The 22,765-nt window shown below is 34.0% G+C and overlaps 2 protein-coding genes across 3 annotated transcripts in view; one reads left to right on the top strand and one right to left on the bottom strand.

Annotated features, from left to right (window-relative positions):
• The window catches only part of LOC111044098, a 153,779-nt gene extending 148,857 nt beyond the window's left edge, over positions 1–4,922 (bottom strand). Inside the window, exon 1 of the mRNA XM_039423779.1 lies at positions 4,387–4,922. Coding sequence (XP_039279713.1) covers positions 4,387–4,502 — 116 coding nt within the window. The 5' untranslated portion in view covers positions 4,503–4,922. The remainder of the gene's footprint in view (positions 1–4,386) is intronic.
• The window catches only part of LOC111044095 (protein CEPU-1), a 51,890-nt gene extending 29,431 nt beyond the window's left edge, over positions 1–22,459 (top strand). For both annotated transcript variants that reach the window (XM_039423784.1, XM_039423785.1), the window contains exons 4-10: positions 6,543–6,664; positions 8,045–8,186; positions 9,782–9,879; positions 12,045–12,219; positions 13,798–13,925; positions 18,789–18,987; positions 21,443–22,459. In XM_039423784.1, coding sequence (XP_039279718.1) covers positions 6,543–6,664; positions 8,045–8,186; positions 9,782–9,879; positions 12,045–12,219; positions 13,798–13,925; positions 18,789–18,987; positions 21,443–21,579 — 1,001 coding nt within the window. In that variant the 3' untranslated portion in view covers positions 21,580–22,459. The remainder of the gene's footprint in view (positions 1–6,542; positions 6,665–8,044; positions 8,187–9,781; positions 9,880–12,044; positions 12,220–13,797; positions 13,926–18,788; positions 18,988–21,442) is intronic.
• Positions 22,460–22,765: the final 306 nt, after the last annotated feature.

The following is a 22,765-nucleotide window of genomic DNA, read 5'->3' as shown; positions in this document are numbered from 1 at the left end:
GATGGATAGCCAAAATATTGTGGAGCGAGCTGCACGGCGAATTGTAATCGAGGGCTCTGATTGGCTGAAAAGTTCAGCGTTCGGAGTGAGGTGAGGCGAGCAGTTGGAACAGAGGCAAGCGGCACGGTGAATGGTTCGGAGTACGGTTCAGCGAATGATTAACAGCTGATTTATAACATTATGAAACATATGCTCATGTTCGTTGAAAGGCAAGATGTTCGGAGGAATGCAAGGTTTGCTGCGCGGTTCGAGGTTCGGTTTGGCATGTGTGGACGCACCTTTAGTTGTTACAGGACATTTATACAGATCACAGGCCAAAGCAACATAATAATCTATCTTTTTCTTCTTTTTCTTCTTCTGCTTCTTTCTTCTTCTTCTTCTTCTTCTTCTTCTTCTTCTTCTTCATCTTCTTCTTCTTCTTCTTCTACCTATATCTAAAAGGCTAAGCCCCGACAAACTGAAATCACACCACAGCCCAAACTACTAAGCCTAAAAACTTGAAATTTCGCACAATTGTTTATTGTAGCCTCAAAACATCCACTACAAAGGGATTTTCAGAAATCTGCCCCCCCCCCTGAAGGAGCTGGGCCCCCCAAAATTTTCACTTTTCAACCGTTCATTGCACAGCAAATTCATGAGAAACTTTTTCGTTCAGGTACGAAAAAAATCAGATCAGAAAATTCCAATCAGGAGCACAGGGGGGTTCAGGAGAGGGCACTTTTTGAAAATGTTGATGTAAAATCACACTACAGCTCAAACTAATTGGCCTACAGACTTAAAACTCTGCACAAATATTCTTCAAACATGCTAGATGCGCACTAAGAACGGATTATGAGATATTTTGCCTCTAAGGATTTCAAAGGATAAAAAAAGATCCTATTAAGTAAGCTTATGGTAAGGTGAACTCCATGTGGAACTGAGATAATTGACACATGATATTCTAACATATGTTATCATTGGAAAGCTTAAAACAATTTCATCAATTAGCTGATCGAATTGATTTTACGTTGATTGAGAGCGCGAGCTTACCACGTGTTTGTTCCATCGTTGTATGCTTGGCCAGTTCGGTTTGCGCCTTCTATCAGCTGTATATGGTGTCTCATACATTCCGATTAGAACAGAGCACAAAGGTTTTCTTTGGTTAGGAGTTTGTTGAAAATTATTTTTCCAAATTTAAATTTTATTGCCATCAAAAATCACATTGAAAACTTCCTTAATAGACAACAAGATTACAGAAACAAAATATTAAACATATACCTTCATTTATTTGTAGCACGGCCAGAAAAAGACAAACTTGAGTACTAGCCATGAGTTTATCAAATATAGGTAACTTAATATATATATTTTTTGTTAATATTTTGTGAATAAAAATTACGAGTTGATGAGAGATGCGAGTAATTCCTTATATTTGATCCGAATGGTTATTCATAATACAGTAGTTGGGGTACTGCAGTAAAAAAGTGTTTATTCTGTACGGTAGCTAATAAATTTCATACGTATTGATTGTCCATAATGGAAGTAATTGAACTACTCATAATTAATGGCTTACTGGTCCCTCATAGATTTATAGTATTCCTGGTGATTGAGCCTGTCTTTTTCAGCGTTGTCTATTAATTCTTCTTCTTGTAGTTCCTATCCGTTTCAGATGTTGGCAACCAGCATGGCAAGCCTAATTTTGTCCACAGCCATGCGGAAGAGTTCAGCTGATGTTTTTCCCGTCCACTTTCTAAGGTTATGCAGCCAAGATATTCTTCTCCTTCCAGGACCTCTTCTTCCATCGATTTTTCCTTGGATGATTGTCTGTAGTAAAAAGTACCTGGAGTCGTTCCTCATGATGTGGCCCAGATATTGCAGTTTCCGGATCTTGATAGTGTTCATAATTTCCCTTTGTTTATTCATTCTTCTAAGTACCTCTTCATTAGTGACATGTTCAGTCCATGCTATCCTTAGCATTCTTCGATAAAGTCACATATCAAAGGCTTCTATTCTCTTGGATATGTTTTCATTGAGTGTCCAAGATTCTGCTCCATACAAGAAAAAAGAAAAGATGTAACATCTCAGAAGTCTCACCTTTGTTTCAAGAGTAAGATCATGGCTTCTGAAGAGTTTACTCATTTTGTTAAAGGCGGCTGTCTATTAATAATAAAGCTTAATTTACAACTAGCTTACCCAGCGAACTTCGTACCGCCAATGTATCTCATGTTACACTTATATTTGGTGAATCATGAAATTTATCTGACAATCAACATGTTCATTTACATCTCAATACGGACTTCCTATGTGCTTAGTCATGCAGCATTCATTATTCCGAAAACATATTACCTATTCTTCTCAATCAATTGGTAGTAATATCTATCAGTAAAGTTTTCAATAAAAAAAAGGTTATATCAGTGTTTAAAAGAAAAATATTCAATGTTTTCATAGCTGTAGATTGTCGATATATGGTCCAGGAAATATGCGATGTACGATGAATCACACAGAATTCCATATTCTTTCCATTTTAGGATGAATATAAGCTAAGCTAAATTCAAAAAATTGTAAATTATTCTTTCATTCTTCAGTAATTAATGAATGCAATATGAATACTATACATATATACTATACAATATATATATATATACTCTCTTTCATTAGGTGAATAATTTTTTTCAACATTTTCCAGTTTCTCAATGATAGGAGAGTGATAATTATTTGTATAGGTCTTCTAAGGAGCCATTATCAACAGCTGGTACCAATCAACTACACTTCAACTCCAAACTACCGTTTTAATACCAGTACACAATAATTTATCACAGGGTGATATGTTTATTACAGCTGGTAACTTTAGATGCTAAATCATACTATCACAATATGATCTTGAATCATGATCATCTTTTCGTTCTTCAGTAGCCGCTCGGCCGAAAATTTCGAAAACATATGTCTGTAAAATGGATTAATAAATAATTATTATTAGCCCACCTATTAAAATTTCTGTTCAGAAACCATCCCCAATATTCACACAACATATTCCCAAAGTTTCATGCCGTTATGTCAAGTAGTTTTCAAGTCTACAGGGAACAAACAAACATACAAACAAACACATAAACAGACATTCATTTTTTTATAAATATATTTCCATTCGGCTCAAACAAAAGCCTCTCTAAATGAAGGTAGAATGATAAGAATTCAGTTCTGTTGTTTTAACATTTTTTCAAATCACTTTCAAAAAGTTCATGTAGTACCTACTATTGTGTTTGAGACACTTCTTGCGCTATCATAGTTTCACCACTATTCTGTTCCACAGTCCTATCTCTTGCAGTCGTTAACTATAATAATTATAATTATAAAGTAAAGAGCTAGCTTATGCACGTACGGGATAGGAAAATTATGTTTGACGAATCATCACGTCTGAACTAGTGGACTAGTTAACTTGAAATTTTGCTTATAGATTCTTAATTAACCAAGGATGGTTATAGGCCTATTCTCAATTCTTCAAAATTTCATTACGTCAAGTTTTCATTTTGTCAAGTTTTAAAATAGATCCTTGCGAAGCACGGGTTCTTGCTAGTACACATTATATAAAAAGTGATTTGAAATAGCAGATAACATGAATAAGAAAACAAATTATGTAACTACAAAGCACTACAAGTACAAATATCTTTAAATAATTTTGTCAAGGTCTGATTCGCATTTAATACGAATTACTTGTGCCTTAGATTCCTTTCTTACAAGAATTCTACCCTGAGAGGTCCATACAAACTTATAACCAAGAGATCTTGCCTTATTCCTAGTTTGCACGAACAATCTTTTATTAAAAGCTGTGATATTCTCATTAAAGAATACTGATTTATCTGACGGGTTTCCTAGAATTTTGTTAGTTAGTTTTGCTGCACGGCCATGCTGTAAGCCATTCAGCACAAACCAATTTCGAAACAAACTGCACAATCAACACAGGAGCATTTTCTGATGAATTTGCGATAGATTTTCGGACAGGTTGTCTATGAGTAGCACTCGCATCACTTTCTCTAAAGTTCAAGTTTATTTTCTCAGCTATGTGTTTCAAATCCTCGAGCGGAGACCTATGAGTTGCATCAAGACAGTGAATTTCCAAGTTATTTTTTCTACCGTATTGTTCAAGATCATTAATCTGCATACTAAGATCGTTGATGATAATATCCTTAGCGCTAATTTGTTTGTTCAGTTTGGCAATCTCACTAGTCAAGTTTTTATTTTCGGTACGTAGCACTTTTATCTCATTGAGAAGTTCATCATATTTAGAGGAGATGAGCACCTGACTCGCCTGTACAGAATTAACAGTCGTTTCAATACTTGCCAATTTAGTGTTCAAAGAATGGAGTATTGTACGAATTTCCGGATCATTAATATTATCTGTAGGGGTTTCATTACCTGGAGATGCGATCCCTGTTGCCCCTTTCGAGTTTTTGCGCACATGGAAACAACGCCATTTCTTTCGCTCGTCCTCCGACATACGACGATAATATGTAGATTCTTTGAGACTGCATCCAAAATGAAATTTATTATTACACCCAAAACAAGTAACGACGTCACCTGATGCTGGCAGAGAACTGTTGCAATAATAACACTGCGCCATCACAATTAATGAATAATAATTTAGATGAAAGTTTTAAACTTGAAGGTTAGGATGATGAAACAAGAAAATTTTGTTATCTGAGTTCTGCTGTGATAACGACGTCCGCTCGCCTCGAACGACTGATTACGACTGTGATCAGTCGTAAAAACATCATGTAACGGTGTGCGAGCCTCAGTCCTCTGAATGGGCTCATTTCCCATTCTGAGGGACAAATTGTTAAGTTTTCAGTTATCAGTAATTTTTATCGAGTTGAATACGAAACCAAATTTTATAGAGTTAGTAGGAGTAGAATCAGGAAATTTTTTGTGCGTGTGAGTTCAAGTATAGTGAGTTTTATTAAAGCGTATGTAAGTGTTTCTGAAGAGTCCAAGTTTGAATATTGTTAAAATGGTGAGTGCCGAACTTCTGTTGTTTTTCTTATTAAGCTTAAAATTTAATTTCATAGAATGACCGAGGCCCAAATTTAAATGCAGCAAGTTAGCAGGTTCCCAAAATGTATAGATTAAAAATTGAGTATGTCTTCTTGACCTGGATCGATTGCTGAATAACTTTGTTCTGTTTGAAAATTTGACATGTTACCTGACTTTTATTAATTCGTTCTACCTATTTAGAGTTCAATAAACCTGAAGTTGAATTTTATTAGTATTTTTCATTGAAGTTCCTGGCTCGTAGTTACTATAGTTGCTAGAATAGGTGACAATGATGATAATCTGTGCATTTGAATGAACGAATCCACTAAGAGCTCCCAACCAATCAAGGATTCAAATACCGGTAGATGATTTGATAGCAGTAAACTTTAGCAAATATTATAGAAGAGAAGAAACAACCCCCCTCCGTTTACATTGGTGCGCAGCGGTGGTATAGACTGCAAGAATATCTATCAAACCACATGTATTTTTATATATTTTATATTTTGGAAGATTAATCAAATAGAGACAAAGATATCTCCGGTTACAGAAATGATGTCAGGTGTGGTGTAGGGTTAAAATTACCTCCACCGGTTACAGAAATGGTGTCTTGTGTGTGGGCTTTGTCTGCAAGAATGACAAACATTCAAATGCCAGATTAATCAGTAGTTTTGAGGATTGATAAGAAGTATCGAGGAATCAGCCTGTTTCATTTTGAATATTTTTTTAGCAACACGAGCAGGAACATAAAGTATAAAATTATTGTAGTAAAATTAAAGTAGTACAAGACTATTAAATCATACCCAATTATTACAGTGTAACAGCTGAAAAATAATTTACAATTTCATGAAAATGTGCATACATAGGTATAACACCTATGCGTAGGCTATGATACAGCCTACTATGGTAGGCTATGACCTGTGCACTAATTTGACACAGTCCCAAATATAGGTTAGACAATAACATTTTTCTTTAATTTTTCTTTCCATTACGAACTGCTTGTTAACGATCACTTTCAAATACTTGAATAACGACATAGCAGTCTGATTTTTATGATTAAAAGCTGTTAGCTTCTACTCACGTTTACACTTTCGGACCCAGCGTCCAAGGCAAGGTTTCGACGCAGCGTCCGAAAGTGCTGTTTCTGTTTTATTAGGAGTAGTATTATTCTGTTTTATAAGGAGTAATAGGCTACATCCCAAGCGGGCTTATTTCTAGGGATGTTCACTTTTATTGTAATTTTTTGTCTTGTTATTTTATGTTATGTTTGTTTGTGGAATAAATTATGATTGATTATTTTCGAATAGTATTTTCTGCTTCATAAGTAGAAACCAACAGCTTAAGGTTGAGTTATTGACACTGAAATACAATAGTTTCAAGAATTTTTAATTTTATTATTCTATTTCCATCATTATTTTATTTCTATTTCAAATTAGATTTTCAATAAACTAATATTATCTCAAACTGGGAATTAATTGAATTACTATTATAAAAAATTTAATGGTTGAATTTTGTGTAGCAATATTTTGTTTTGGTCATTTTAGTTGCTCCAACTGTGACCCCATTACCGGACTCAGGTGAAATCGAAGTCAAACTGAATGATGAAGCAGCCTTTGGATGTTTAGCAACGGGTATGCCACAACCAATCATCACATGGACTTTTCAGGTTATTTACTAATCAATTCATTCTACATTATTAGTGTCCCTTGATTAGGAAAAATATTTTTTCTAATGGGTAGCCTCATTGATGAGAACTTGGTGTACAATCGATAGTTTCGCGAAAAACTCATAATATGGAACAAACATGATTGTCTTCAAAAATTAAACAATGACGTTCAATATCCATTATTTTGCATTACGTATATATTTATAATAATTTAGAAAATGAGCAAGAATAATGAAACCTACTCATATTGTTCCACCTTGGTGAAATTTAAATGAGTCATTTTTTAAGTGAAGAAGATGACATTTATTTTTAAAAACAATAAAATTTAAAATCAAGTATTTTGCTAAGAAATACTCGATATCTATGCATCACTAAGGTATAATAATTATATGTTTCTTACATCAAGGCGAAACAATCGCCACTCATACCGTGAGTTTCAGCATTATTGTTACAAATGAAATGCTGCATTATTTTGATAGTGGAAAAATACATTGAAGTTATAAAGAAATATTTTTTTTATACTTATTCAACTGCAGCTGTTTTCCTTGAATCAAATCAAGCCGGTAAACAGCTCTTTGCAGAACAAGAAAACATGTGATTTTCATTACAACATACTATACTGTAAAGAGATCATTTATGGTTTTCTTTACAGTCGAGTAAGTTTCCCAGTTCCGAAATTGGAAAATTCAAATTGATTCAAATAGCTATAATAGTCTTAGCGTTAAGTCTTCAGTTGTTATATTGGTAACAATAATTTAAACTTCTTATTGTTGAGAACTTTAGTGAGAAGAAGAGAGTGAGTTAATAATATCTAAGTAACTAATAGAATAACTAACATATTATTAGAACTAACTCATCTAATAAGTTTCAAGTTATAAGAACTCATCTGACATTTTTAACATTGGCCTTTATTATTCTATTTGAGCTAGATGGGTCTGTTATGACCTAGGAGCTAGGACCTAGGTCATGTTTATAGAATGCAGTAACTAGAGCAGCAGGTAAGGTAATGGCTACTGTTTCTCAGCGAAATTATTCTTTCTGTGAAAAGTATGACAAAAAATATTGTACGGTAACGTATTTACCGCATTCGTATGATAATTCTGCCCTCAACTACCTTTCGGGCAGAAACAATCATACTTATGCGGTAAACTACCGTTACCGGACTTGTGACGTAAAGTACTATCTCAAATCACAATGTGTTTTCTTGAAAACCGCTAGGATTAGTTCACAAGAGAAATTTAAAATTTTCGATCAGCATAATTTTCATTACATCTAAATTCCTATTCATAACATCTAATGAAAAATCTAGAATTGCAGAAAAAATATTTCACTGCAGCAATTTCCTGCCGTGCTCCTACTATTTAGAAGTTTCAATTTCAGGGGAAAAAGTTGCAGCTCTTGACCAACCGGGAAAATATCTCCTTCACAGTGACCAGCAAGGCAATGGAAGGTGAATACCAATGTATCGCCAACAATGGGGTGGGTGAGCCTGCTGTAGCGTCTGTATTCCTCAGAATAATTTGTGAGTAATGACACGATAAATAATTAAAATAATTTATTAGACACTTTGCTGACATATTGTGCTAATATTAAAGTTACTAGTAGTTCTGTAAGCAGTAGACCTCCCGCAGTATTCTCATCCACAAGTACCTGATTGAAACTTAAAGCTGCGTACACATACTCGTGCTTCCAACCCGCACCGAGCACGCTCCTCCCTCGTACCGCCCACGTACCACCATCGCACAGCAATCGCTCCGCCTCCGCTCTCTACTCGCACCGATCATGAACGTTACGGAAGATGGTAGATCTTCTCGCGTTCCCCGGTCGAACCATTGTTGCTCGCCGGTCGATCATCAATCGCTCTGCTGGAGTGATGTTCGGTCTTGGAGCGGAACGAAAGTCTGTACGCACCTATAGACCTTATGGAAATACAGCAATAGACTGGCTTCTCCACACATCTGTGTAATCACTTGTCAGCTGATTTATGATGAATAATTCTATAGTCTGATTTTTACTCTAATATTGGCGTATGAAGGAGGCTCCTTTTTCCTTTTATATTATCCTTGAAATACAAAATTTCCAAAAACCTTGTATATACGTCGACGCGCGATTAAAAAAGGAACCTGTCAAATTTCATGAAAATCTATTTTCGCCACACTGCACAGAAAGCAGCTGTTTTCCAGTCCCTACGTAGATCTGAAAGACCTTGTTTGCAGACGTATCTCGTCTGACGTCAGAAAAGGGTTTCTTTCCGGCCTAGACTGGAAAGCGTACTCTTTCTAGCCGCTAACATGGAAGTCCGTAGTTAATAAGTCATCTGCTAGATCGGGCGAGTGTCCACTTTCTTCATCAAAGTCGCCATGATTTCAGTTCGAGTTTCGAATCAAACTAATTCAGCATTCGCTTCGCAGCCATTTTTATTCAATTATTTATTGTTGATTAGCACATTCCAAATTTTCAAAAATGCTTGAAGATGATGACGCCCGTGATATTCCAAGTGAAATTTTAAAAGAATCTGAAATCCTGACTGCAAATCTTCTACCACTAAAATCAAGAGATAGGTACGATAACAAGTATTCTTTATTTTGTATTCTTTATTTATTTTGTCAGCAATACCTGTAGTGTGGCGAAAAATATCGTTCGCACCACGGGCAAAAATGTTTTTCCGGCTCTCAATCTTTTCTTGAAACCCGATTTCGAGCCCGAAAAATCTCATTTTCTCCTCTAGGTGCGAAATATACTATACCGCGTTTCGCCGTAAATGCGCAACATATAAACATTTAAACATTGAGAGAAATGCCAAACCGTCGACTTGAATCTTGGACCTCACTTCGCTCAGTCAATAAATCATACCAATCATTTCTGCTGAGAATGACGCCCACATAGCTTCAAGCTTCAGGTTTGAAGCTGAGAAACGGGAAGGATGTTCAGAGAACACCAAACACTACTTTAAATGTTCTATTATAGGCTAATATAAGACAACACACGTAATCTATTCATGTACTAATCTTGCATATATTCCTAAATTATTGTATCTCGTTGTATATGAAATAGTAACTATCTTACTAAGTTCAGAGAAACTAGTTAATTCCAGTAATTTTGATATTTATATTGCAGATCCACCAGAAGTTACAACAGAAAAGCTGTGGATCCATACCGCACCTGGATCGAGGATTGATTTATCCTGCACAGTCCATGCAAATCCAGATGCTACGGTATTATCTATACTTTCAATCGTATTATTTCAAGATTAGATCAGTGTCATTAAATTTCTGTAAGCAAAGTATCAGCATTAAAATCAAGGCAAATTGATCCAAATAAAAATAAAATACTTCAATATTATGCTATAACTTTAGATGGTTTGCTTTGTGTTGACATAATTAATTATTATTGACAACCAGTTTCAGAGATTTTTAGTAAAGTTAGACTGGAAATAAGTTTAACGGTTGAAGTTTTCTCATTTCTATAAAGAAAATAGACATTCATAGAAACTAATCTATATATATATATATATATAAAAATGAATGTCTGTTTCTGTGTTTGTATGTTTGTGTGTGCCCTATAGACTCGAAAACTACTTGACAGAATGGCATGAAACTTTGGGAATATGTAGTGTAATATTGGAGATGGTTTCCGACCAGGAATTTTAATAGGGGGGCTAATAATTATTATTTATTAATCCATTTTACAGACCTATGTTTTCAAAATTTTTGGCCGAGCGGCTACCGAAGAACGGAAAGATGATCATGATTCAAGATCATATTGTGATAATAAGAATTAGCATCTGAAGTTACCAGCTGTTAAACACGTCACCCTGTGATAAATTTTTTACTGGTATTAAAACGGTAGTTTGGAGTTCAAGTGTAGTTGATTGGTACCAGCTGTAGATAATCATTCCTTAGAAGACCTAAACAATTGATTATTGTTGATTATTATTAATAATTATCATTATTGATTATTTTTATTCCCCTATCATTGAGAAACTGGAAAATGTTGGAAAAAAATTATTCACTTCATGAAAGAGTGTTGTTCATAAATTACATTCATTAATTATTGAAGAATGACAGACTATTTTTTTAATTTAGCTTAGATTATATTCATCCTAAAATGGAAAATGGAAAGAATATGGAATTCTGTGTAATTCATCGTACATCGCATATGCATATTTCCTAGACCATCTATTGACAATCAACAACTATGAAAACATTAAATTCATCTTTGAAACACTGATTTAACCTATATTTTTTAATTCAACACTTTACTGATAGATATAACTACCAATTGATTGAGAAGAATATGTTTTCGGAATAATAAATGCTGCATGACTAAGCATATAGGAAGTCCTTATTGAGATGTAAATGAATAGTTATTTGTATATCTACAGTGAAAAATGCCACTTTTCTCCCTGAAGGGAAAGATTTGGCTCATCACTTTTTTATTATACATTTTGTAATGGATGAAACGAAGCCGAGGGCAACAATTTCCCTGAGGGAGAAAAAGCATTTTTCATTCATGATATACACAACATTTTTCCTCCACCTACATTTTTATAAAAACTGAAGATAAAATAATTTTAAAAACTTACGTGACCAGTAACAATGTGTTACAACATGACCTAAAAAGTGAACATCTGGAAGTAATCACCGCCGACAGCGCTATACGCTATCTGTCGGCAAAAGTTGTAAAAACAATGGCCGACTCATTACTACAACATGTTCGCGTCACAAATTTGATTGTTGATGGGAAATATTTGTTGCTGGTATTTTGAATAACATGAAACATTAAATAAATATTTCTAAATTTTTATAGTGTACTAACTTAATATGAAGTATGTAACAGGTAATTTGATGAACATATATTTCATATGTTAATCAAATTTCTGGTTGAGGTCAATATTACTCAATCGATCAAATTTAGTTGGTTCAATGACTACTCTACTATGCTTCCTCATCTGAGTTTATACCTTATAACCTTAATACCTTTTAAAATAGAGATGCTTCCCATGTTATTTAAATGGAGTTACTTTTCTTCCCTAGAGAGTTTTACCGTTTTTTAATACAGAGAGCGAAAAAGTGACACTTTTGTATTATGTTCCAGGGAGTAAAGTAAGTACTTTAGACAGTAGGTGGATGAAAAATATTGATTGTCAGATAAATTTCATGATTCACCAAATAATAAAGTCAAGAGTGACATGAGATACATTGACTTTTTGGCGGTACGCCGGGTAAGTTAGTTGTGAATAAAGAAATAGTCCTACATTAATTACCATTTCAATGGTACTAATCATATTACTGCATTCAAGTTTTCATTCCTTTTCAAATGTCTGCGAATATACTGTTTGAAATGGGAATTTGAAATTAACATTTATATTTTTTTTAAGGTGGAATGGTATAGACAAGATGCTGTAATAGATGAGAGGCCAAGAATAATGAAACACAGGAATAATGACAAATACTCTCTCATCATCAGAAATGTACGGAAAGAAGACTTTGGCTACTTCACTTGCAAAGCAAAGAACAGTGTAGGCACAGGCCAACAAACTATGCATTTATCTGGTAAGTACTTTTTTTCATGATTACTTCCTTGTCGAAGAAACAAAAGTGACGTCTTATACGTTGTTTATTCAAGAACTCAAACATCCATTATCGGAATTTAAAACTTGTTAGCTATTTCAGAAAAGTAGAGAATTTCCAGAATCACAAGCTAGAGACTTTTGATGATAATTATTATTGACGATAATAACTCTCATTTTCAAATACTTGAATTATGACAGAGCAGTCTGATTTTCATGATTAAATGCTATTAGCTTCTTTACACGTTTGTGGAGCGCTTTCGGACGCTGGGACCTTTTTCAACAGTGGTTGATACTTCCGTTGTGGAATTTAGTAGGAGTGGTGGGATTATTTGAATGGTTGGCGGCGGGGGTGGCGAGAATGTTTGAATTTCCAGATTATTGGAGTAGGAGGTTGAAGAGGCTGTGGAATTTGGAATTTGTATGTTCATCATAGATGTTGTTGTGGTCTCTTTTTGATATGTTTATATATTTCAAATTGTTCTAGAGTGTTCAGTTCAGGTCCTTTGTTTTCAATGTGTAATATTTTTTAATTTGTGGCTATGTCTGTATAGGTGTGGGTTTTTCTATCGTGTAGATGGAAGATATTGATTGACTGTTTGTTGAGGTGTTCTTTGAATCTCTTTTCAAATGAATGTCTGCTCTGACCTAAGTAGTATTTATGACAATCTGAGCAGTTGAGCTTGTATACCCCTGGGTTTTCATACAAGTTTTGTTTCTGTTCTCTTTTGGTTAATAGGTTTTTGATTTTATTTTTGGTTTGAAATGCTAAATTGAATCCAGCTTTCTTGAAATTCGTTGCTAACAGACAAAAATAATAGCCACCCACGCTGCTAACTGTAAATTCATCAACGGAAGTGTCAACCAGTGTTGAAAAAAGGCCCAGCGTACAAAAGTTACTCCACAAACGTGAGTAGAAGTTAATAGCTTTTGAATTTGAAATTGAAGAGTATATCCTAATAACTCTGCTGTAATAACAAAAATTTTGCAAGTAAATATTTATATTAACTTCCTCTTTGATTGAGCATTGAAGAATTCATTCAACTTCTAATGCCGACATCAGCCACATTAGCCTGAGTCTGATCCTCCTCCTCATCAGAAATGAAATGCAATCCAAATTGCTCAATCATAAAGTAAGTCAATTAAAATATACATTTGAAAACAAATTTTGTGACAAAAGAGTTATTATCAAGAGTGTTGTGTTATGAAAAACAACATTGATGACTTTAGTGGTAGCCAATTACTTGAATAGATAGATATGTGAAATAATATTATAAGAATTCAGTGCTCTGCGTGAGTATAAGAGATTAGATTCATTCATTTATTCAACTAATGAATGTTAATTCTACGTCAACTAACTAAAAACTGGATTATTTCATTATTGGAATGAAAAAATGTTGGCTTTTACAATAATGACACTAAAGTAGTAGTATCTCAGAAAACATACACTCCAGCATTGATTAAACAACGAGATGAACAAAATATTAAACAATTCAAATTAGCAGATTTCTCCTAATTTGAAAACGAGGAATTTCTGATGAAGTGAATCTTTTCTATACAGGAATCGCCAATCCAGCTGTACTTAAGAAAACACCGCACCAAACAGACGAAGGCAGTTTCACTCTAGTTTGGCAAGTCGATAGTTATTCGGCAATCTATGAATACTCGCTTCTCTTCAGGATACATAGTGTAAGTAGAAACAATGAGAATAACATTTTCTAATACAGCTTTTATTACCAAATTGGCATTCTTTCCATTGAGTAACGTTTATTGAAGTCATGATGTAGTTTTCGCGATTGGATTGAAGAACGAGGCCCGGTTTCTAGGAAACTTATTAAATCTAATGATTGATTGATATCACTGCATAGGGTGTCCACTGAATCAGGCTCAGAAAATTCCCGTATATTTCACGTTTTCCCGGTTTTCCTCGCTGGTTAAAACACATGTTTAATATGTAAAAAAATATAGGTTGGGGGGGTTACTCAGAACTTACACAGTAACTTACACAGTAACTTACTATGAGGTTACTCAGAAGAGGGGTTAATTTGGAAAACCCGAAACTCCCTAACTTACTCTATACCCTTTAAAACATTATAGTCCAGTCACTACCGGTATATACATTGGTGTTTGCATTATATATTGTAGTTCTGATTTTCAATATATTGTTTGGATACATTAGAGAAGTCTAGAGTCTAGAATAAATTTTTCATGCAAAATTTCCAATATCTTCCAATTGCCACAATTTAAATGAACAATTCAAAATCCCTCTGGAGACGCCCAAAGGGATTTTGAATTATACAATTGAATTGTGGCAATCAGAAGATATTGTTGATTGAAAACTAAAATTCATTAAAATTTATTATTTTACTCGTTTTTGTAACTCAGAACACATTACTTATAGAAAGCTCCAAGTGATTTCATTTTATTCAGAATTTTATAATCTGAAAAAAGCAAGAGCAAATTTAACTGTCCGACGACTGGATTTGGCGGAAATAAGCTGAAAACTAGAAAATGAACTGAAAATACGAGGTGTTTGGGCCATTCTGTATCTAGCATAAGGAAATTTTGCATGCAAAAATTCGTTCTGGACTTCTCTTATTTGAACAATATATTGAAAAATCAGAGCTACAATATTATAATGAAAGCACATCCCTTTTTCATGTCTATATTGACTGGACTAATATTAAACAGAACATTTTAGGTTCTGAAAAACATGTGTGTGTAATTTGATTTACTATCAATAATTTCAACATCAATAATACCTACACCAGATACGGAACTATACCTCAAATGGATATAAAGGTATTTCCACACATGCCGAAACGAACCTCGAACAGCGTAGCGAATCGTACAATCCGCCCTGCAGCGAACATTAGCCATAAATGTTAATAATTTTAACACTCAGCTGGTTTATATTTAATTTTAATTTTATTCAATTATATGTATGAGTTATTATGTTTATTTAATTATATTTTCAATGATATGTCATATTATAAAGAGTTTGTAATATGTTTTGAATATTCTAATTGGCAATAAATTAAATTGAAATTGAAACAACCGCCGCGCAGTTCTCCGAACCGTTCATCGTCCCACTAGCCGCTCTTTCAACCGTACTTAAAGCTGAATCGGCATCACTATTCTTCTATCTTTATCCACTGCCATTATAACGTGGACCTCACTATAGTCCAGGCAGAAGTATGAATTTGAATGCTCAAAAAAGGGTACAGAAGGAAAAGTTTGGAAAACAATTTTTGTCCCCGCAGATCTGATAAGGGTAGTAAGGAGGTAAACATATCAAAAGTCCCCATCCCTACCCACTGTGCTGAGGGGGTGGTGGTTCAAAGATACCATTTTTGGTTTCCCGCAAATAACTCGAAAGCTATAGATCTAACGGAGATGACTGTTCTATACAAAATTGAAGCTTACATAATTTCCTACAATATTCATCTTACATTTTTTTCTATATCTTCCACAGTTTACGAGATATCTGCTCTTGAAGGTGTAACATTTTTGAAAGAAACACGTTTGCTTCCATTTTTTGCTATTTTAGCTCTTATAACTTCTTAAGAATCGATGGAAAAATCCATGTTAATTATGAGCTCATAGAGCATAAAATTCTCTTCAATTTGATGTATAATTCCACACTTTTACGCATTTCCCTACGACTTTTGCAGCAGCTTTAGTGTTGAATGTGAAATCTCCAGTTTTGCAACAATAGACCAATTGAAAAAGGAATTTGGAAGGAGTGTTTTGAACACAATTTTTGACTTAGCAGCTTTGTTTGATACTAGTTAGGAGGAGAACATATCAGAAGTCCCCATCCCTACCCCATTTGTTGAAGCTTTTGCTTCCACGCTTATATCTTGGCAACAATGCGTTCAACCAAGATAACTGCTCTAAAATGAAGTTTGATAAATTCTCTACAATTCCTGTTAAGTGGAGTTTTGTGATATTTCCAACAGTTTTTGAGAAATCCGGTCTTGAAAGTGTGGAATTGTTGAAATAGTACGGTTTTTATCTAATTTTCAACACTTTCAGGGCTTATAACTCTCCAGCAGTGCATTGCAAAAATCAATGCTCATTGTAGGTTTGTAGAGCATTGAATTCTCTTTGATTTGATTTATTGTCTCACTATTTAAAGCTTTCCTCTCATTGTTATAGCAGCTTCGATGTAGGGGGGGGGTAACATTTTCAATTCTGTATCAAGTGTCAACTCAGCTGTTCCACACCTTTAACAGAGGAGATGAAGATGCGCACTTATGCTATGTTCAACTTCTTAGCTGCAAAGAGCAGCAGCAAAGTCAATTATTATGTTGCAGACAACCCCTTCAAATTTCATTATCAAATGATCACTACTTGTTTAAATTGAAAATTCAACCCCCTGCATTAAAGCTGCTATAACAATGAGGGAAAAACTTCAAACAGTGAAACAATACAACATCAAATTGATACTCCAGAATTGATACTCCACAAACCTACAATGAGCTACAATATTCATTTTAGCATTGCATTGCTGGAGAGTTATAAGCCCTGAAAGCGCCAAAAATTCATAAAAACCTGTTATTCCAACAATTCCACACTTTCAAGACCGGATTTCTCGAAAACTGTTGGAAATATCACAAAACTCCACTTATCTTCATTTTAGAGCAGTCATCTTGGTTGAACGCATTGTTGCCAAGATATAAGCTGGAAGCAAAAAGCTAAAGAATGTAACATTTAAATCACCCTCATCCCTTCAACAAATGGGGTAGGGATGGGGACTTCTGATATGTTCTCCTCCTAACTAGTATCAAACAAAGCTGCAAAGTCAAAAATTGTGTTCAAAACACTCCTTCCAAATTCCTTTGTCAATTGTTCTATTGTTGCAAAACTGGAAATTTCACATTTAACACTAAATAAAGCTGCTGCAAAAGGTCGTAGGGAAATGCGTAAAAGTGTGGAATTATACATCAAATTGAAGAGAATTTTATGCTCTATGAGCTCACAATTAGCATGGACTTTTTCATCAATACTTAAGAAGTTATAAGAGCTAAAATAGCAAAAAAATGAAACAAACGTGTTTCTTTCAAAAATGTCACACCTTCAAGAGCAGATATCTCGAAAACTGTGGAAGATATAGAAAAAGTTGTAAGATGAATATTGTAGGAAATTCAATTTTGTATAGAACAGTCGTCTCCGTGAGATGTATAGCTTTCGATTAATTTGCGAGAAACCAAAAAATGGTACCTTTGAACCACCCCCACTCTCTTAGCACAGGTAGTAGGGGTGGGGACTTTTGATAAGTTTACCTCCTTACTACCCTAAACAGAACTGTGTGGTCAAAAATTGTCTTCCAAACCTTTCTAGAACCCGTCATACATAATTAGAAACAAAAACATTAAGCAGATGAAAACAGTTTATCCAATATGTTGTTTATTTGAAACGACCCTGATCAAAACCGGATAAGCAAGTTGGGTAATATTTATTTCTCGTAATAAGTTATTATAACTACTCTAAATACTTTTGTTACCAAAAATATATTAAAATATCCTAGAGCCTGTTTGATTGAATTCTCCAATTGGTTTTTATTTATTTAGTACCTATCGATTCAATGGATGATCAATTATTGATTCATAAGAATGTATGATCAAATAATATTCTAATCATGTTTAGAAAAAAATAAGTGATTGGAACATTATTATGTCTTGAAATTATTTCAGATATCATTGACACTACGGAAACTGATGATTTGAAGCCGAAATAAGAAAAATGAATCAACAGTACAGATGTTTCATTATTAAAATTGAAAAGATTCACCACTTGACAGCATTTTATTGTTTGAATTCGCTGCACGGCGCACTGCGCAGCGAAGTGCACGGTTCGCTGCGCTGTTCGAGGTTCGGTTCGGCATGAGTGGACATACCTTAATAATGAATATCCAAAGAAACCTCCTCCTCCGTGTATCAATACACGGAACCGATAAAACGCCGTATCGATACACCATATTTATAAAACGCCAGATCGATACATCAAACTGCATCATCCATCACTTATACACCACTCATCCACTGGCTAAATTTCAACTCTGTCCTTAATTATTTTACAATTAGCTAGTTGACGAAAGTGTAAAAAAAAATCCCGTATCTCGACAAAATTCCCGTACATTTCCCGCCCAAATGAAATTCACGTACAATTCCCGGTTTTTCCGCCGCGTGCACACCCTGTAAGCAATCTTATTTAGTTTCCATGTTTCACTATGAAACAATAAATTACAATCACGTATATCCCCACAAATTCAAATTTTAATAGTCGCAAACTTGTAAGGAGTCCTCAACTTTCACAACTAACCAAACAATTTGATGTGTAGCCTCCTACTTCGTTACCATGAACTCAACAAACATATCATTTATTTAAACAAAATTTGGTACTGGAGTTGCAAATATTTAGAAAAATATTGACATGTACCAACTAAATTCTACTGTTTTTAGTCATAAGGGTACCTGTCAATTCTTATCTGATGACTACTAGTGCTTAGATAATCAATGAAAATATTCAATCTGCTTATGCTTCTAGGGTGAAGGCAAAAGCCCGAACGAATGGACGAAGCTGGTGATCCCAGCCGATACGTACAGCCCAGGCCCGTTGCACAGTCAATCATACACGTTGACTGGGCTCAAGGCTTCCACCATCTATGAGGCAACGGTCCTATCCAGGAACCCTTTCGGCTGGAGTCGGCCTTCTCAGATACTCAAGTTCACAACGGCAGGATCGGGTAATTCCAAGCAATATTATCAGATCATAAGATTAGACATATTAGGTAGGTATTTGTACCGATCACCTGAGCTCTTCTTCCCAACAAGTATCCTACATTACATAGTTTTCTAGCTCCATTCTATTTTAATGCTCGTAAAATAATGATCAATTTTACCATCTCAACGTCACTCACCACCGACATCATTATTAGGCTACTACAAAAACTTTCGAATGAAAAGCAATTCTTGAAATTTATTAAAACTTGATAAGCGAATGGATAGAAAAATTACTTTCAGCTTTTTCAAGGAACTCTACTCTTTTGATTTTTCAAAACATTAAAATGAACTCAATTATCAGTCTATTCTAGTATTATACAGAGTGGATGGAAAGTCCGAGAACGGCTTAATATCTCATACACAAAGGTAATTTGACGATGGGTGTTATTGGAGATCCTACTAAAATTGAAAATACTACTTTACTATGAATTCAAAAATCTGGTCCGCCATCTTGCTATTCCTATTTAAAAAAAACCGCATCTTCCTATTTAAAAAAACCATGTTGCATCCAAAATGGCGAATCCAAGATGGCGGACCAGATTTTTGAAGTCATAGTAAAGTAGTATTTTCAATATGAGTAGGATCACCAATCACACCCACCATGAAATCACATTTTTCCATGAGATACTGAGCCGTTCTCATACTTTTTTCTTCTTTTTCTGCTTTCAATAGTATTGATTAATAATGTAAATATCTTCAAAACGGTTTGAGATATCGATATGCAGTTTTCGCCATTTATTTTCTCTTGAAATTCCATATCGAAATCATGTATCGCATGACCACCTTCCTATTTTAAAAACAAAGTTGCATTCAATATGGCGGACCAGATTTTGAAGTCATAGTAAAGTAGTATTTTCAATTTTAGTAGGATCCCAATAACACCCACCGTTAAATTACCTTTGTGTATGAGATATTAAGCCGTTCTCGGACTTTTCACCCACCCTGTATGGAGACTCAATGGCCCATATGAATAAAACCAGAGCAAATGCTCATGAGCAAGACCATGGAGCATAAGGTTTTGCTCATGAGCAAAAGGTAGAAGCGAAAGCATTCGCTCATTTTTATATGAATAAGCTTTACCTTATACTCTTACCTTATGCTCCTGAACTCTGGAGCAAATGCTCGCGTATTTTAAAGATTTTCCATCAGCTGATTCGCTTTTGTAGCCTTACTTTGCTTTTATAGCTCACGGAAACGCTAAATATGCAAGTAAGGGTGCACCGCTTGTGTTTGCGTCGTCTGCTCTGTTTTCTATTTATGGATAGAGCTTTAGGTTAGTTGAGTTTAGAATTTTGAAATAATAGCATGAAAAAATTTATATCTCTATAATAATCTTCAGCATATTCTTATAATATCAATAGCCTTCTTATAATCGTCTACACTCTCATCTTCTTAAATGCCTATTTCCTATTTTATGATGGTTATCTTGATATCGGATAGGTATCTTTTGTATTTATGCTTTTGTAGGGATAATGGTGATATATGTCATGGTTGAATCTAAAATGAGTTTTATAGTTCTCAACTATTGGTTGAGATAATATCTAGTATAGTTTCCTCTTCCTCATACGAATTAGTTGTGCCATTTTACTATGAGCAAAAGTTGATAAGCTGCTCTAGACTAGACTCACCTTTATTGAAGCATTTGCTTCAAAAGTTGAGCAAATGCTCTAGTTTATTCATACAATTTTGAGAAAAAGCTTTTACTTTTGAGCAAATGCTCAAACTATGTTTTTTTATTAGCATGAGCAAAAGGTTTTGCTCACGTTTATTCATAGAAAATGAAGCAAATGCTCCATATTCTAGAAGTATAAGCAAATGCTCAAACTATGTTTTTTTATTAGCATGAGCAAAAGGTTTTGCTCACGTTTATTCAAAGAAAATGAAGCAAATGCTCCATATTCTAAAAGTATAAGCAAATGCTCAACTTTATTCATATGGCACATTGTATCAAACTTTTAGGAGGGGGTTTATTCTGGAAATGATTTTGATGATAATAATAATTTATTATTATTATTATTATTATTATTATTATTTTTATGATATCTATGGATGAGTCTGGATAACAATTTTTGAATTATAAAGTATAAAAGCAACTCAAATTACATCTCATTAGAATTACATTCACATTAAGCGAATCACATGGTATTCTCTGACTGACGTGGGTAAGGTGGAATACCATTTTCTAAAAAATCTCATACCTACGCCGCTTTTTCACATTAGTAGTATGAAATGCATCTGAATTTGATTTCTAATGCTTGTAATACTGCTTTTCAATTTTTTATGAGAGATTGCGATTAATAATTTTAAGTTTTGAACATAATTCATTTGTAAAAGGGTTAAAGGAAACGACGTATTTCAAACTGTGCATTGAATACAATCAATTTATAAGACAATTAATAGTGTTATCGTATCTTGTAGATGTAAATGAAGACGAAAAGAAGTCGCAGGAACAGATGGAGGAAGAAAAAGAAGAAATAGAGGAAGGAGACGCAATTGATGGAGAAACCAACATTCAGAATATCATATCAGGTAACTTAGCAGATATAGTGAATTGAAAAAGGTTTCTAATAGCAACAAGCATTCTCGTGGTCATTGAAGAAATAAGATTAAAGTACATTTGAAGAATGAATGCAAGAAAATAGATGCACTAACAAAAATACTTAAATATGTCAGACCTTATCCAATAAAAGCTCTACATTCGAATCAACTTGATAATATTTTTACATTAAAGATTACAAATTGATAATATTATATTAATACATTGAAGATCTACTCATCAGTTGGTCATGCAATTTTAAAAAAACGATTGAAGAATTGATTGTTTAAATTAAGTGAGGAGGAAGCCGTGGCGGGCGGCGGACTCACATGGCCCCAACTGACTCAATGTCAATAAAGACTGACTCTATAATACACAGACTGAATATACGATGCATACTAACTCGTTACGTTACAGACTGACTTTATACCATACAATACAATGACAATTATTTGGATGAAATTTCCCTCAATGATCATCGACTTCATTTAGGCTCTCTTTCTCCTTCCCTCCATAAAGATTCACTACTTGAAATTACCAACTCGAGTCTGCGCACAGACCACAGTGCCCATGCAGGCTCATTCCATAATGTAAAAAAAACTTAATTCAAGTACTCTATTATTTGTATTCTATAGGTTTATTATTATTAATACAAACTAATAATTAACTTAATAAAAAAAGCTAAATATTTAATACTAGCAGATCATCTATAAAACGACATTCAATCTCTAAACATCTTAAATGAACAAAATAACTGTACCAAGTGTGTTATAAAATCAAACCAATTTGATACTAAAAAGAAATAATAGCAGAATTTGATGATGAATGTTTATACTGCATTATGAACTATAAATATGTTTGATCTCATGATGTGAAAAATAAAATTTTTTCTTAAGTTATGCTTTGTTTAAATCCGATTCACCAAATACTGAAGGGGAGTTTCCCATAGCCATCAATTATTCATTACAATACAGTAAACCAAATAAATCCTCAAAGTGAAATGGACAACTGAATTTGTTAAAATGAAAAAATAAAATAATAAGTATTTCAAATCTAAATTACCACCACATCATTTTCATTAAAATTAATTATTTCAAGTCTTAGTGTCAATAGTATAAACGTAGAAGAGTGCTAGCTGACCGAGTAATTAAATCTGAATTGTTCAATTTAATAACTTGAGCAAGTTAATCGATAATAACTTATTA

The sequence above is a fragment of the Nilaparvata lugens genome, chromosome 3 (assembly GCF_014356525.2).
Source record: "Nilaparvata lugens isolate BPH chromosome 3, ASM1435652v1, whole genome shotgun sequence".
NCBI classification, from domain to species: domain Eukaryota; kingdom Metazoa; phylum Arthropoda; class Insecta; order Hemiptera; family Delphacidae; genus Nilaparvata; species Nilaparvata lugens.
Note: the sequence above shows the minus strand (reverse complement) of the source record. Positions and strands in the feature narration are given on the sequence as shown.